Raw genomic sequence first — 14,516 nt, forward strand, 5'->3', positions numbered from 1 at the left:
CCTGCCTGGCCCCTCGCCGTGGCAGTCCTGACCTGGGTAAACGGCATCTTTGGGCTGCTGCCGCCCTGGGTGGGGCTGGTCCCCGCTGCACCGCTAGACATCCTCACGCCCCGGTCAGTAGGTGAGGCTGACCTCAAAGCAGCAATCGTCGCTATTAAGTGACTTCCCATGCGGTGTCTTTAATCAGTTATTACCAACGTACGCAATACTGATTGAAAGCCTCAGTAAAACCTGTATTCTGGTAACGAACTCCTCATGCGTGGCCGATCTTCCGCCATCCCCACGATGGGCGCAGTACAAGGCACCCGTTCGAGGTACCGCCGTCCCGCTGTGCCTCTGCTCGGGGGCAGGCAGCCGTCCCCGCGGGGCCTGCGAGAGCTCCCTCCCCGGCTGACTTACCCGGGCTGCGAGGGGCAGGGCTCGCTTTGGAGGGACAGGCTTCCCCTTAGGAGGAGCAGGGTGGCACGGGGCTCGGGCACAGCGGCGGCACGTTTTAATTTCCTCAAGGGCGGTGTATTGGCTGGGAGCTTCTGCCTCCTTGCCTCACCAGCTCAGCGAAATTCCCCTTTTGGAAGGATGTGACTTCACAACCACAGGCCACGAAATGGCTCCTCCGCGCCAGTCTGTTCCACTGTCCGGGCTCATTTTGGCATGCGAAGGGCTGTGCGGTCAGCGAGGCCTCCGCACGCCTCCCCGCCGGAGCTGACAAGGAAACCTGCTCTGCGCAGAGCCCGAGGCGGCCGAGCGCCCGGGTTCGGCCGTGCCCTTGGACCTGTGCTCTTGCAAGGGCACCTGAAGTCATGTCTCCTGGGGGGCTGAATTGCTTTGGGGTCTGTGGCCGGAGCGGACCGCAGCAGGAGAATATTGTGTCCTAAGTTCACTAGCACCCGGTGTAAACGAGGACCACGTTCCCCATCCCTCCTCTCCCATGCGCCCGGGCACAGCAAGGCTGCTGCCCCAGCTCTCCTTCCTCCCTCCCAAGCTGTCCCAAGCCCAGCCTGCCTGCGCTTTTGCTGGTTTGGAGCAAATCCTGCACTATCCCTCACTGCCATCCCTGAATAAACACCAAATGACAGACCCAAGGGAGTGGTCCCTTCCCAAGACATTTGTTTTATGCCTTTTTGTGAGTTACACACCAGAGATCCGTTTAAGGCCAGGGATGCCCTGTGTAAATGTTTTCGTTTTACATCTGGAGACATTCAAATAATAGGAACATCATAGAAGGCATTCGGAAAACAAATATTTTAAATGGCACTCCTAAAACCGGTGAGTAAGCAGCGTGACTCAGCAGCGCTTCCCAACACTTCCCAGAAGAGATGGAAATAAATCCACTTAATAACTGACATGTATTTGAAATGTGCTGAGTAGTTTGTAGTTATCTGTGATTGCTGCTGGGAGAGCTGACTTGCAATCATACCTGAAGACAGCACCCTGCCTGCATCAGGCTGCAGGCAGATGCAACCTGGACTTCGGTCTCAAACACGGTGGTGACTTTCTGGAAGGATTTTAGCAGTGCCTGATCATATAGTCACATAGTCAGAAACAGGTATAAGCATCTTTGAAGCCTCTGCCGTGGTGTGTGTTTAACCTCAGTGCCTCAGCTGCACAGTACATCAAATAACTAGATGTATTTTCTGTTCTGGCTTGCGGGTCTTTCCACCCCGTTCTGGACAGAAAGGCTCTAGAGGAGGACAAACAGTGTCTGACTGTGTTCGCCGACACCAGATGTTACTCAGGGCAAGGCCACTGCTGCCTGCTCTGCGGGGAGCGGCTGCGCTGAGCCCCATCGGACGGGCTGAAATCCGCCTTGGCAGGGCTGTGCTGCCCCCCGGGAAGGAGCGGATGGTGGTGTGGAGCCAGCCCTCGCCTGTCCTGCATCCCACCCCGGGTCCAGGAGCTGCCCTTTGCGGGCAGCGGGGAGGTTTTCACCTTCCCGGGGCTCTGCTCCAGCTGTGCTCTTCTGCCAAATATTTTTGAACACCTCGTCTTTTGTGTTGCCCCGCTCTGGCACTTTCCAGGGGCTCCCAGAGAAGCCATCTTCCACGGGTATCTTGTGGGAATGGAAAGCAGCACCCCACCTCTCCTTAATTCACTGCTAATGTCACAGTCCCATGGCCGTGCGAGTGCTTCCCCGTCACACCACCTCCCCGGCAGCCCTAACTGCGGCTGCGTTAGAATAACAAATCTCACAGGGGAAGGCAGGCAGCCCTTCTTCCAAGGGACTGGGGTTGGTTTTTTTCCTTCTTTTCAAACTAAAAATACTCCCTGCATCATCCAAAAACCCAGTATCAAACACATAAAGCTTGTGGAGGAAAAATACATCTCCCTCTCAGTGAAAAGAGAGAGCTCGCAAGCAAGGACTAACCTCCCTACAGCACAGGGTCTGCATTTTCACAGGTGAACAGGGATGCTGGACATTTTGGGGGAGGTGGGGATCCTTTGGAGGACTAGTGTTGTTCATTACTCAGGAATCAAGCCTGAAATGGCAGCTGAAAGCAGAGGTACCAGAGGAAAAAAAAAAAAAAAAGCAGCTCTAAAGATGGATTTTCACCTGAAGAGGTTGTGCTTTCTGCCGCTGGGGAGCAAACAATGGCAGGAGAATTCATCTGACAAGCTTTTCTCCTGGCAGCTAGCTGAACAGGAAGGCAATACTCATAATTTAAAAATCACCTTTTGGGTATTTCCTATTTTCACTGATCCTCCCGTACACAAACGTCCTCAGGCCTCTCCTACCCCTCCCCACTTCCAATGCCCAAAGGGCTGGGCGGCCCTTCAAGAGCGGGTTGTCCTCATCTCTCTGACGGCATGGAGAGAAGAGGGAAAGCGCGATGAGCCCGAGCCCATGTCCGGCTGGAATTGCCTTTCCTGGCAATGGTGACCACTGCCTTGTCCGCTCGCTGTGTCTCTCTGGGGAGACTCAGGCACCACCTTCTTTAAAGCCCTCTTTAGGTGGTGAAAGTCGTGGTTAGATTCAGTCTGGAGCTTGGAGTTGGAGCTAGATGACTGAGGTCTCTCTCTTACCAATGATCCCCTGAGACATCTCTTTGCCTCCTCTGTTTTTCTTCAAAAGCAAATGAAAAGGCTAATTTTCATTGATGGTATCTGTCCTGGTCAGTGGTTTTATAGGATGGTTAGCTATAAAGCTAATCTCAGAATTGGGAAGGTGGCATGGACAGCAAGTGTCACCAATCTACGGTGCCTGGCTGACGCCAAGCGCTCCCCAGAGAAACAGATCTGAGTGGCATTTTGAGGTGTGATTCTCACCTGGCTCACTTAGATATGATGCTGAAGTGCATCAAAATGTTTTTTTTTCCCTAGAAATATGGTTCTTAGGAACAGGTTTCTGACTGCGCAGCAGCACTGGAAGACCAGGTGAACTTCTATCCCACCCCGTCCCCTGAGTGCTACCCATTCACCATCAGCCCGCAGCGTCCGGGAGCGCCCAAAAAGCAGACCCAGTGTTTACTTTTGAGTGAGGATTAAAGCGTTGCCATGCCAACACCATAGATATCATCCTGAAGAAGGACCAACGTGAAAAACATCACGTTGGCACATCAACCGCTCAGTAAGGTGGCACCTTCCAGCGAGCAGCCTTCCACACGACATGCGTTTCCAACTTGCTACGCGACTGCCGCCCACTCTCCCCTGCCTCCTTTCGGCTCCATTTCACACAGCCTTTTTTCACTCTTTAGGAATTTTAAGCAAAAATGGGTACATTGGGCCACGCTGGGGAAGTTTCGGCTTTCAGAGCTGTCAGTGATTGATAGTCTTCTGCTGGAAGAGAGGTTAGCTGATACTGCCTCTGGGTGCAGTGGTGTCTGTGCAATTCAGTCGCTTGCCTAGAGCACCTAGCTGTTTTCACTGCTGTTACATTTTCTAGGCTATTTCTATTTGAGTCCCCGTTCCTCCCCTTCTCCTCAGGGCCGGTATCATCTCCCTCACTCACAAACTCAGGATTTCTTCCTGTCCACAAGCACAGTTACATGTTTGCAGAAGACTGGGATTCTGGCTGTTGTTCATCACCACTACTGCTGCCCTATAAATAGCTGTAGTCCGTGCAGTGCCAGAGCTAAGATCACATTTTAGCCCTACATGAATCGCCAGTTTTCTATTGTAATTACCCAGGTTGGAAAGGAGGACAGATTGACGAACTGAGCCTAAGTAAAACTCTACGTGAAGACTTGGCAACCTCCAACCCTACAACCTGCTTTAACCATTTAATTGGATGGCTCTTCTAGGCCAAATTCTGTCTGCAAGAGCAAGCCATGATGGGTTTATAGCCGTGACACAAGGTTATGTTGTCTCCCTTCTAAATGCTATCTTTATTAGTAGCATGACTACAGCGAACCAGACACCAGTTCTGGGGTGATCTTTATTGCTATATGAAGATCATTGTATGTCATTGACTTGATGACCAGGACTTCAGCTTTGCAGGAGCGCAGAGCCAAGCTGTGCTGTTGCTGCTGCAGCAAAGCAAGGTCTCCCGGGTTACACACAGAATCACACAGAATCACTAAGGTTGGAAAAGACCTGTAAGATCATCAAGACCAACCATCAACCCAACACCACCATGCCCATTAAACCATGTCCCGCAGTGCCTCATCCACACGTTCCTAGAACACCTCCAGTGATGGTGACTCCACCACCTCCCTGGGCAGCCTCTTCCAATGCTTCACCACTCTCTCACGAAAGACATTTTTCCTAATATCCAGCCTGAACTTCCCCTGGCGCAACTTGAGGCCATTTCCTCTCGTCCTATCACTTGTCACTTGGGAGAAGAGACCAACACCCACCTCACCACAAGCCCCTTTCAGGTAGTTGTAGAGAGCGATGAGGTCTCCCCTCAGCCTCCTCTTCTCCAGGCTGAACAACCCCAGCTCCCTCAGCCGCTCCTCATCAGACTTGTGCTCCAGACCCCTCACCAGCTTCGTCGCCCTTCTCTGGACACGCTCCAGCACCTCCATGTCCTTCTTGGAGTGAGGGGCCCAAAACTGAACACAGCATTCGAGGTGCGGCCTCACCAGTGCCGAGTACAGGGGCACGATCCCCTCCCTACTCCCGCTGGCCACACTGTTTCTGATACAGGCCAGGATGCCGTTGGCCTTCTTGGCCACCTGGGCACACTGCTGGCTCATATTCAGTCAGCTGTTGATCAACACCCCCAGGTCCTTTTCTGCAGGGCAGCTTTCCAGCCACTCGTCCCCAAGCCTGTAGCGTCGCATAGGGTTGTTGTGACCCAAGTGCAGGACCCGGCACTTGGCCTTGTTGAACCTCATACAATTGGCCACAGCCCATCGATCCAGCCTGTCCAGATCCCTCTGCAGAGCCTTCCTACCCTCCAGCAGATCAACACTCCCGCCCAACTTGGTGTCATCTGCAAAATGACCTGTGGGTCCAGCCACAGGTCTCAGCCGACTTGGCTGGGGTCTCTTTGAGTTTGACTCTCCCTAAGAGGTAGAGAAAAGTCATGGAAGTAGACTGTTTCAGATTCTTTTAGCTGGCGCAAAGGGCTATCATAAACTGTCTTCACACTCTGCTGTTACTTTTCTCTGATCATTTATTAGGGAAAGATTTTGTATGTTCAGGGGCTCAAGGGACTGGAAGGTGGCAAAGGAGGAAAATACGTTAGCGGGATGTGGAAGACCGAGCTTTTGGTTAGAGAGACTCCAGAATCGACACGGCGAGGCTGGTGGATCACGCACCATGCACCATGCAGAGAGACCTTACTCTGGGATTTCCCTTGTTCTTTGCTGTCTCCCTCTTTCTCCTCCAGCCTCATTTTGCAGCAATGATTCCCAATACAATGGCCATCTCAGCCAGCAACAACACGCCTTCCTTGAATGAGCCAACCATCTCCCCGGCAACAAGGCAGGCTGTGAAAATAACAAGCGCTTTCCTTTCTGTTTTATGTTTCCCACCTCTCGAGAAATGCCCTGCCTTTTATTTGCCTCCACTGCTCAAAAACGTGAATGACGGTGACTGAAATGCACCTCGTGGAGGGACGAAGAAAGAGGTGAGCGAGAAAGATGGTTTTGGTCTTAATGGAAAAGAGCGACAGATCTTTACGCCTTAGCGAAGGGCAGGCTGAAATATTTGTCCGGCGCTGTTACAGTGACTAACCCGGCAGACCCAGCATAGCAGGAACGGTTATATGCGTGCTGTGGCTATTGCATGCAGCAAGCAAGCAGACTCCAGCTGCAGCTGGACATCCAGACGACTGCTGACACCAGGCAAAAATGGGGTGGCTAGCGCCCCCCTTATTCCATTTTCCCTTTTCTCCCCCTCCATCCTGCTCCTGTACAAAGCAGCCCTAAGTTACACTTCGCCGCGGTGAAGTTCCCATCACTTACAACAACAGACCAGCAAGGCTTGGCCGTGTCCCCACTGCAGCGGCAGAAACCCAGGCATCCTGCCTCCATCCCCCAGATCACCCCATTAGCTACCAGTCAGCAAACGAAGGCTTCCTACGAGCACGGCGGTGCCTGATTAACCTCGCCTGCCCTCCCCAAAGTTATTAGCAGCTTTTTTGCATTTCTCAGAGAGCTTGGGTTAGGGACACGCAGTAGGAGCCAGCTGGTCTAAACAGATACCTGCCTGAAATGAAGTAAAATCCACAAATATCTTGAGCTGACAAGTAGAAAAAGCCAGTTACACAGGAGCAGGTCTTAGGAAAGAGGGTTCCTCCCACACACTGCTCCCCTCCAGCGACTGGAAGGCAGCAGGTGACAGCGGCTGCGTCCCCGGTCCTGCCGCTGCCGAGCAGGAGCGAGAGGAAGAGGGCAGCTCCTAAAATCGCCTTCGGCATGTGCAGAGGTGCCAGGGCGGAGGCGCCGGGTTTCGGCATGCACCCCGCTCCTCAGAAGCAGGTTAGATGCAGCTGCAGTGCACGTGGCCCCCTTTGCCAGCCGCCTCGGGTGCGCTCTTCAATTATACCTAAACAGATATTTTTTTTTAATATTACTAGCCAGTATTTTAAAGCATCCCAGGTACCTCTTTGTTTCGCTCACAGTTCAGGAGTTACACACTGTATACAGCATAAGGTCACCACAGACACATTTTGCTACAAAGCCTGAAAGGAAAAAATTCCCTATCAAAATTTTTTAACGCTTTAGTGGCTTGTTAGTTTTCCCTTTCATAGTTGAAACGAAGACATTTTCAGACTCTCACTGGGAAAAAAGTTCAGTCTGAAGGTCACTGCCCACCACCTCCAGACCCCAAGTGCTGGACCTGTGACCCACACTTGTATCTGGGCCAGGCGGCTGGTAGTGGGATTCTCTGCCGAGTAATTTCTGAACAATTTCAGCCTGTTTCTGTCTGGTTTATGCTCATACGAACACGCTCTACTGCTGTTTTCATAGCAGCCTGCACGGGGCGGCGTGCTTGCCTGGGCAGGCTCATTGCAGCCTGGGACCATTCCAGGTGTTGGACACCCCCAGACCCCCTCCCTGGCTGCAGCTCTGGCATTTCGCCCGAGCGGGACTGTAGGTGCTGCATTTCCAAGCAGCTTCTGAGGTCAGCATTGACCCGCCGAGGAAAAGACTTTATACGCTGCTTCTGGTTGGGATTTCCGAAGCCGGACTTCAGAACTGGCTCTTCAAATGGAGAGATGAAAATCCGTCACATCCCTGCCCCTCCTGCTCGATCGGATCGAACCACTTGTACTGACTTCTAGATCCCTGACTTTAAACCTCCATTTCCCGTTTGCTCTGCCTGGGTACACTGACAGGGAATCGGGCAGGAGTTTGCTTTATTAATACGTTTGCACTCTGGAGAACCATTTAATCCAGAGGCTGCATGTTACGGCCTGACTCCTTCCCGCCTGTTAATCTGCTTAGAAAGGTAAGGACTGAGTAGTGCCTACGGCTAGACCACGCGAGACCAAGCCTCTGACCCCGCTCCTTCGCGTAACCCCTCGCTCTTGGCTGGTCGGGCTCCAGACCCGGGGCAGTGGTGGCCCTGGAGATGAGGAGCACCCACGGACACCGCTCCTCCCGCAGCCATCTCCTCACTGTCTGCTCCTTTTTCCCCTGCCCTCTTGCAACACGTAAAGGATTTGTGACTTTGCACAGCTTTTCTGGAGTTTCAGACTGAGATTCTGGGCTGCGCGTGGTGATAACGTGCCAGGAGCTGGCGGGACGTGCTCCTGCGCTGGAGGATAGGAAACGAGGACCATGAACCTTTCCTGAGCCGGGCACAGCTGCAAGAAAACCTGCTCCCCTGAGCAAGGAGCATGTATAAAAGTGAAATCCTACACGCAGATTGTTTTGTTCTTAACCTGGGGACAGGTCCTTATAGGCAGAGAGGGTCAGCGAGACCTGGAGCATCTGCTTTTCGTGATTTATTTTGACTTTTTAGATCATATTTCCTACACTGATCTCAATTTGACTGACAAAAGCGAAGGGGTTTATTCTGGACTCTTCCCCCAGTCTTTCGCTTCTGTTAGACTAAATACCAGAGGTATAATTATGGGCAGGAGAAAAATGAGAACAGCAAGTGGGGATTTGGTTATTTTACCTCAATAACAAAAGCACAAATCATCTCTTTCGCATTTATTAAGCAGGGGATGTTTTTTTGCTCCAAACATTGTCAGGGTGCCATTTGGAAGGGATATAGGGGCAGATGCAACTCCCATGAAGTCAGGGTGGGGGAAGCTGTAATAGCCACGCGGTCCCTGGGGAAAACCCGTCCGGGGCCGGCACCCCCTCCTTCCCTGCGTCTGAATAAGGCTCCAGCAGCCGCAGCCCCGGCTCCCCTTCCCGAGCTCTCTTCTCTCAGGGGCTTAGGTGATGAGTAGGGGAAAATCCCCCACTAAAAGATTTGCATTGGAAACCCTTGGCTGAGGAATGACTTTTAAAATAGAAAAGCTTTGCTTGAAAAGGGATGAACCATGGAGCATCATACTCAACAAATCGCCCGTTTAATGGCCTCTCTTTACAGCAGCTGCATGTTAATAACAAAAGCGGGGTAGCAGAAGCCATGCGTTTCTTTGTAAGATTAAAATAAATACTATTTCATACTAATAACAGCAACTTTCTTTGGAGGTTGACTAAGGGAAAGGAGCAAGTGGAAGACCACGGCCTGAGAGACTTGGTTTCTTTCCCCTCCAGCTACTGCTGGGTGAAGGAATATTACTCCCATCTACAAAGGGAGAAGATATTCGGAATCAGCCCTCCCAGACTGTCGTTTGACTTACAGCGGTTTGTGGCAGGCTTGCCTGTACACAGTCAGCATGACACCGCTGTCAGACAGGAGTAATTCCTCCAGGACTAAATACCTTAGGGGAAACCAGGTTGGGAGAACTTAATCTAACTTGCTTTTTACTTCGCAAGGCGTAACTCGGGATCCCTACCGCTATAAAGCACAAATTGAAACAAGAGTGGTTCACACTGGACATAAGAGGAAACCTTTTCATCATGAGGACAGTGAAGCAGTGGACCAGGTTGCCCAAAGAGGCTGTGCAGTCTCCATCCTTGGAGGATTTCGGACCCGACTGGATAAAGCCCTGAGCAACCCGGTTTGACCTCAGAGCTGACCTTGCCTGAGCAGGAGGTTGGGCTAGATGCCTCCTGAAGTCTTCTCCAGCCCGAGTTATCGTACGATCCTGGTAACATTTGGCATCTTTTCCATAGGAATATGAACGGACGCGACATTTCGTGCAGCCCAGTACTCCATTGCTCATTCCTGGCAGTTCTGATAACAGCTCTCCCCCTCCACATCCCGCACTTTGCCAGGCCTGGCACCAAAGCAGTGCTGAGTTTCCCTCCTCAAATTAAGACTTCAGGCATTAAAAAAGAGAAAAGAAATTTTACATTTTAAAGCTGTCTGCCACAGACTACTTATCAGACATGGAGAATGATTTGTTTCTGTTTTCCTGGGCATAGGTTTTTAGCTGAGACAAGATACGTTGCCTTGCTGAGAGCTGAGTCACCGAGTAATCAACAGATTAATGCATTCAGTTCGAAAGCCATCAGCATTAGTTCTCGGCAAGCTCACAAGAACTCCATTATGGTATCATCTCTACGTTTGGGATGGAAATGTCTCCAGGATTTAGAGTTCCTGTGGGAAAAATCCCTAGATGCAAAGAAATCAAAATACCCCTTTGCGATTGAGAGAAATAAGGTACCTCTTCATACACTAACACCACAGCAGGATTTTGGCATCCTTTGTAGTGAATGCTTTTATTATCAACCCTCAGATAAGGAGTTTGGGGTATGTTGTACATCTGTCATTTGATAGCTACCTAAAAATAGTCATGATAGGCTCAGTGGCATATAGGACTTTGCCTTTACTAGGTCTTTAATCTGGAATTATTTTATTATTTCCAGTGAAACCAAGTAGGTTTCTTTTCTCCAGGATGGGAGCATGCAAAAAAAGGGTGGTCTTCACTTCTCTAGGGCTCTGAGTTTCTCTGTGTGGGCTTGGTCTGAGCCAGAAATGCAAAAAGGAAAGGCAGAGGCTGGCAGGGGCACCTCACAGAGGAGCCACTGTTTAAAAATAGGGAGCTGGTTAAAGTAACAACAGAGCAGCAACTGTAAAAGGACAGGCTGGCTTAGGTGTGTGGCATGAGAAGGCTGCCAGACATCACACAGTTATTCTGACAAGACACATACTAACGCTGCTGCCTAAGACCCTGTCCCATACAAACCTCACGGAAGTAATATATGCCCATACAAACCTCACTGAAGTAATACATCCCCTTGTTTGCAAGTGGAATTGCTGTCCGGCATTACACTCAAATGGGCGATGTGTGAGTAAAAGCCAGTCAAGCCCCCGCAAAAGTCAAGTTAATCCTGAAAGCTTTCCTATATTATCAGGCTGGTGGAAGGGGTCTGAACAGCAGCAAGACTTCTCCCCAGGACTTTTCCACTGGCAGCCTGTGTGTCCAGCGCACGCACAGCAGACAGGACACGTGTTCTCACTGTTTCCCAAAGTCTCAGTACCTCTGTCCAGACTGTCCCCAGGTAACAGATTTTTTTTTTCTACTGGCCTGGCTAGTGCCAGGGCACAAGAGATTGTGGCTGTTGTGACACAGAGGTGCCCAGGGCTTCACTTCCTAACGTAGGTGTACCAACGGCATGTCATATACAGCTGTGACTATGCCTGTTAGTTGCACAAACTGCATGTGCAATAGGCATACAACGGTGATGTAAATCTTCCCCCCTCACTCCTTTTCCCTCCGAGGTGTTCGGATTGTGCAAATGCCTCCTGTTTGTGCTCTGGAGTCTCCAGGTGCTCAGTTCTCTGCACCCAAGCAGTGGTGATTTTAACTTACCCGTCGTTCCTTATCACCGTATTCGATGCCCAAGGTGTCCATGGCACGTACAATAGCTGCCAGTGACTGTATGGTGTTGCTGTAGACCACTGGCTTGTACTGCTTCACGTCTTCTCCAGAGAAGCCATCCTCGTGGATGATCCTGAAGAAAATGCAAAGGACAAAAACCTCTTGAGAATGTCATTTCAATGGGGGAGGCGTTTAAAAGAGAGCTGTGCTCTTTTGAAGAGCACATCTGCTAGCTCGATTCGCTTAATTTAGTCAGCATTTCTTTTTAAACCTTTTTGGTTGTTCACCAGAAGTGTGTCTGAGCCCAGTGCCTGGGATTCGCATCCCTTTGGCTCTCTTTCAAGGAGGTTTTGTGCAGGGTCGGCGCATACAGTACCTCCCTCCCACCCGAACTGCCAACACGGGAGCCTGGAGCCGGGACAGCCTCGCGTTCACATGCTTACCTGTCACAGGGGGGAGGTTTCCAGGTCCTACAGTATCTTTCCTGTCAAGGTCTATGGAAGTACGTTCAACGCTTCCAATGACCATCAGATCAGATCTTAACCACTGAGGCAAGCGGTAGAAAACCCTAGTTCTTGTCTAGTCCTTTTCATAGTAACTCCTCGGGTGCCTTACAAAAGAAACCAGAGTTGAAGTACCCCTGTACGCATGGGGGCACAGGCAGGGATGACCTAGTTGTGTAGCACTTAAAGTACTGACAACCCTTCACACCTCCACCCTCTTTCCCCCTCCTTTAAAAACGGTGCTGGAAGTTTTTCTGCCTGGAGGCATGTTATATTATCCCTTCCTGAAGCAACATGGGTATGAGACCCGCAGTCCTATCAGCTCTGCACGCTGATGCTCTGTGCTTTAGTCTCTATTAAGCTCCGCAAAAGGAACTATTTGATGCAGCGCGTTCTTGCAGTCCCTTGCTCAGGTCAGAAGACTGACCCCTATAATTTCTTCATCTCTAAGTAGCTCAAGAACTAAGCCCGGGTGTGTCTAGAAAACAGCTAGGATTTGCAGAGCTAATTGTGTTTGACAATAATTCTTCCCAGTGAAGACATAAGTTATGATCCTGTCTCTTAAATATTGTCAGAGAGGTTGATCTGCTTAGCCGAAATGAAGTCCTTGACTGCTCATCCTCAGACCTCACTGGACAACAGCGAGTCCTTCAGTAACAGATCTGGCCACTGATAAAACCTAGCACCCTGCCTATAACAGGATTTTTCTTTCCTTTTTTTCCAAATCAGATACACACAAGCCAAGGTCCTGACCACTGCTGGCACCCCCCCGGGGAGAGGGAGCGCTGGCGGGGATCATAGTCAGCTTGCAATAGATACAGCGCTGGGATGGCGGTGGAGAACGGGGCTGGAAGCCAGCCCCGTGTTATTAACAGATGACTACATGAAGAACAAGGCCGATAGAAACATGCTGACAAAGACCCAGACCTACTTCCCGTGATGTGAAGCTCACGGAAAGGTTTTCCAACACAAGCGACCGACTCTCTGCTCTCCCCACCTTAACCATCGCTCGCTCATCACTGAACACTGAGCTCCTGGGAGGAGCTGCTCCAACACCCTCTGAGTCCTGGAAAAATATGACTACAAGCAGAGGCAGACCAAGACAGGCAGTAGTTCAAATTCATTGGTGTCCAGGAAATTTTCAAGGTACCGATCCGAGGGACTGGGCAGAGCCCCCCTGCTCAGGTAGCCCAGCTCCAGGAAGGGGGAATGCAAACAGCCTGAAGGGCTGCTGGTTTGTCTCGCCTAGGCTGAGAAGAGCAGGGCGGGATGTTCTGACTTAGTAAATCCAGACTTGCCAATTTGTCAAAATTTTTTCTTTTTTTTTTTTTTTTTTTTTATTTTGATGAAGAGTTCTGGGCAATAGCAGACCTTCTACTCTGTAGCTTTTGAGTGAATCCAGTGCTTGTGCCAAGGTCTGGAGTAGCAACATTTGAGTAACGGGAAGGAGGAGGGCCAGCAGAGCTGTGTGTCGGCACTGGATCTCATGGATCATTTACTGTTACTCAGATAAGTTGCTGAACTTCTGGAAAATGCGTTCTTTGTCAAAAGTTGCAGTCAAACCTGAAGAGTTAGGGCTGGCACAAAGCACAAGGATCTGCATCAATCCTGTTTGAATTCAAGAAAGACTGTACAGTACCGGTTCCTCCCAGCTACGAGCACGACAGCAAGAAGCTCAGCAGAGCAGGGGTCCCGTGGGAGGCAGGCAGGCGGTTAGCAAGAGCATCACCAGAAATAATTCGTTCTTCTGGTTGGTTGGCTCAGCGTTGGATTTTGGGGCAGAGGGGACTAAATGTTGGTTCTGGAGCAACTAAGAGAAGGAAACATAAGAGGGGGATATGAAAGGGGCGAGAAGAGGAACAGGCACAAGGGACAGTGTAAGGGGCGCAAGAGGATGCAGCTGAGATTTATTTGGCCCAGCCGTTGGCCATGCTGGTAGAGATCGGAGTGGTGCCCACACCTTGGGCTGGTTTTGTTCAGCCTCTCACTGTCAGGCATCAGCTGGGAACCTGATATGGCAAAAAGAGGGCTGAACAGCTGTACGGGGCAAGAGTGAGCTTTGGTCTTCTTCGGAGTTTAAACCGTCTCTGGCCTTGCACCATGAAGCTGTTGCCTGACATTTTCACTTCTAAGTACTCAGTGTTTCCAAATACTCCAAGCCAGTAAGCTCCCTATCAAGTAACAGGGCTCCTTGAGTTGAAGGGGCAGAATTAAGCAGTGGAAGGTGGCTCTGGTATCCCTCCGTGAACATAGTGACATCGTTCAAAGCGCAGACATAAAAGCGTTACTTTTAAAGGGGGTAGAAAAGAGAGTGGAGAAAGAAACACCCTAATTGTTCTTTTGTGAAATCTCTCCAGGAAGGCAGCCACGGCAACTGAAAGCAGCGCTGCGGATGCCAGTATTGAAGTTTTACTGTAGGAAGTACCTATGGATTAATCAATCACGCAGTTAGCACATTACCTAATATTTGAGCGAGCAAATCCCCACTGACTAGTGCTGTTCCAAAGCCTGTTAGAACACCATGAACTGGTTTCTTGTCCTATATGCTTTTAGCAAACGTTTCTCCTCTTGCTTGCCTCGGCAATCTGATGGCTGAACTCCCATAGCAGCTTTTTCCATAGCCCTTTGGAAACGTTCATGCTGCCGCTCACCCGTCTGGGATACACCTCTCTTCTTGCCTGCTGTTGTGCTTTACTGCCTAGATAACATCTAAAGCTGCAACGCCAGGCTTG

The 14,516-nt window shown here is 50.5% G+C and overlaps 1 protein-coding gene across 3 annotated transcripts in view; it reads right to left on the minus strand.

Annotated features, from left to right (window-relative positions):
- The window catches only part of GNAO1 (G protein subunit alpha o1), a 149,033-nt gene that overhangs the window by 86,514 nt on the left and 48,003 nt on the right, over nucleotides 1-14,516 (minus strand). For 2 of the 3 annotated variants that reach the window (XM_059824923.1, XM_059824922.1), the window contains exon 3: nucleotides 11,273-11,414. In XM_059824923.1, the coding sequence (XP_059680906.1) occupies nucleotides 11,273-11,414 (142 nt within the window). The remainder of the gene's footprint in view (nucleotides 1-11,272; nucleotides 11,415-14,516) is intronic. The other variant, XM_059824924.1, reaches the window with a different exon arrangement.

Source organism: Gavia stellata, chromosome 15 (assembly GCF_030936135.1).
Source record: "Gavia stellata isolate bGavSte3 chromosome 15, bGavSte3.hap2, whole genome shotgun sequence".
Taxonomy (NCBI): Eukaryota; Metazoa; Chordata; class Aves; order Gaviiformes; family Gaviidae; genus Gavia; species Gavia stellata.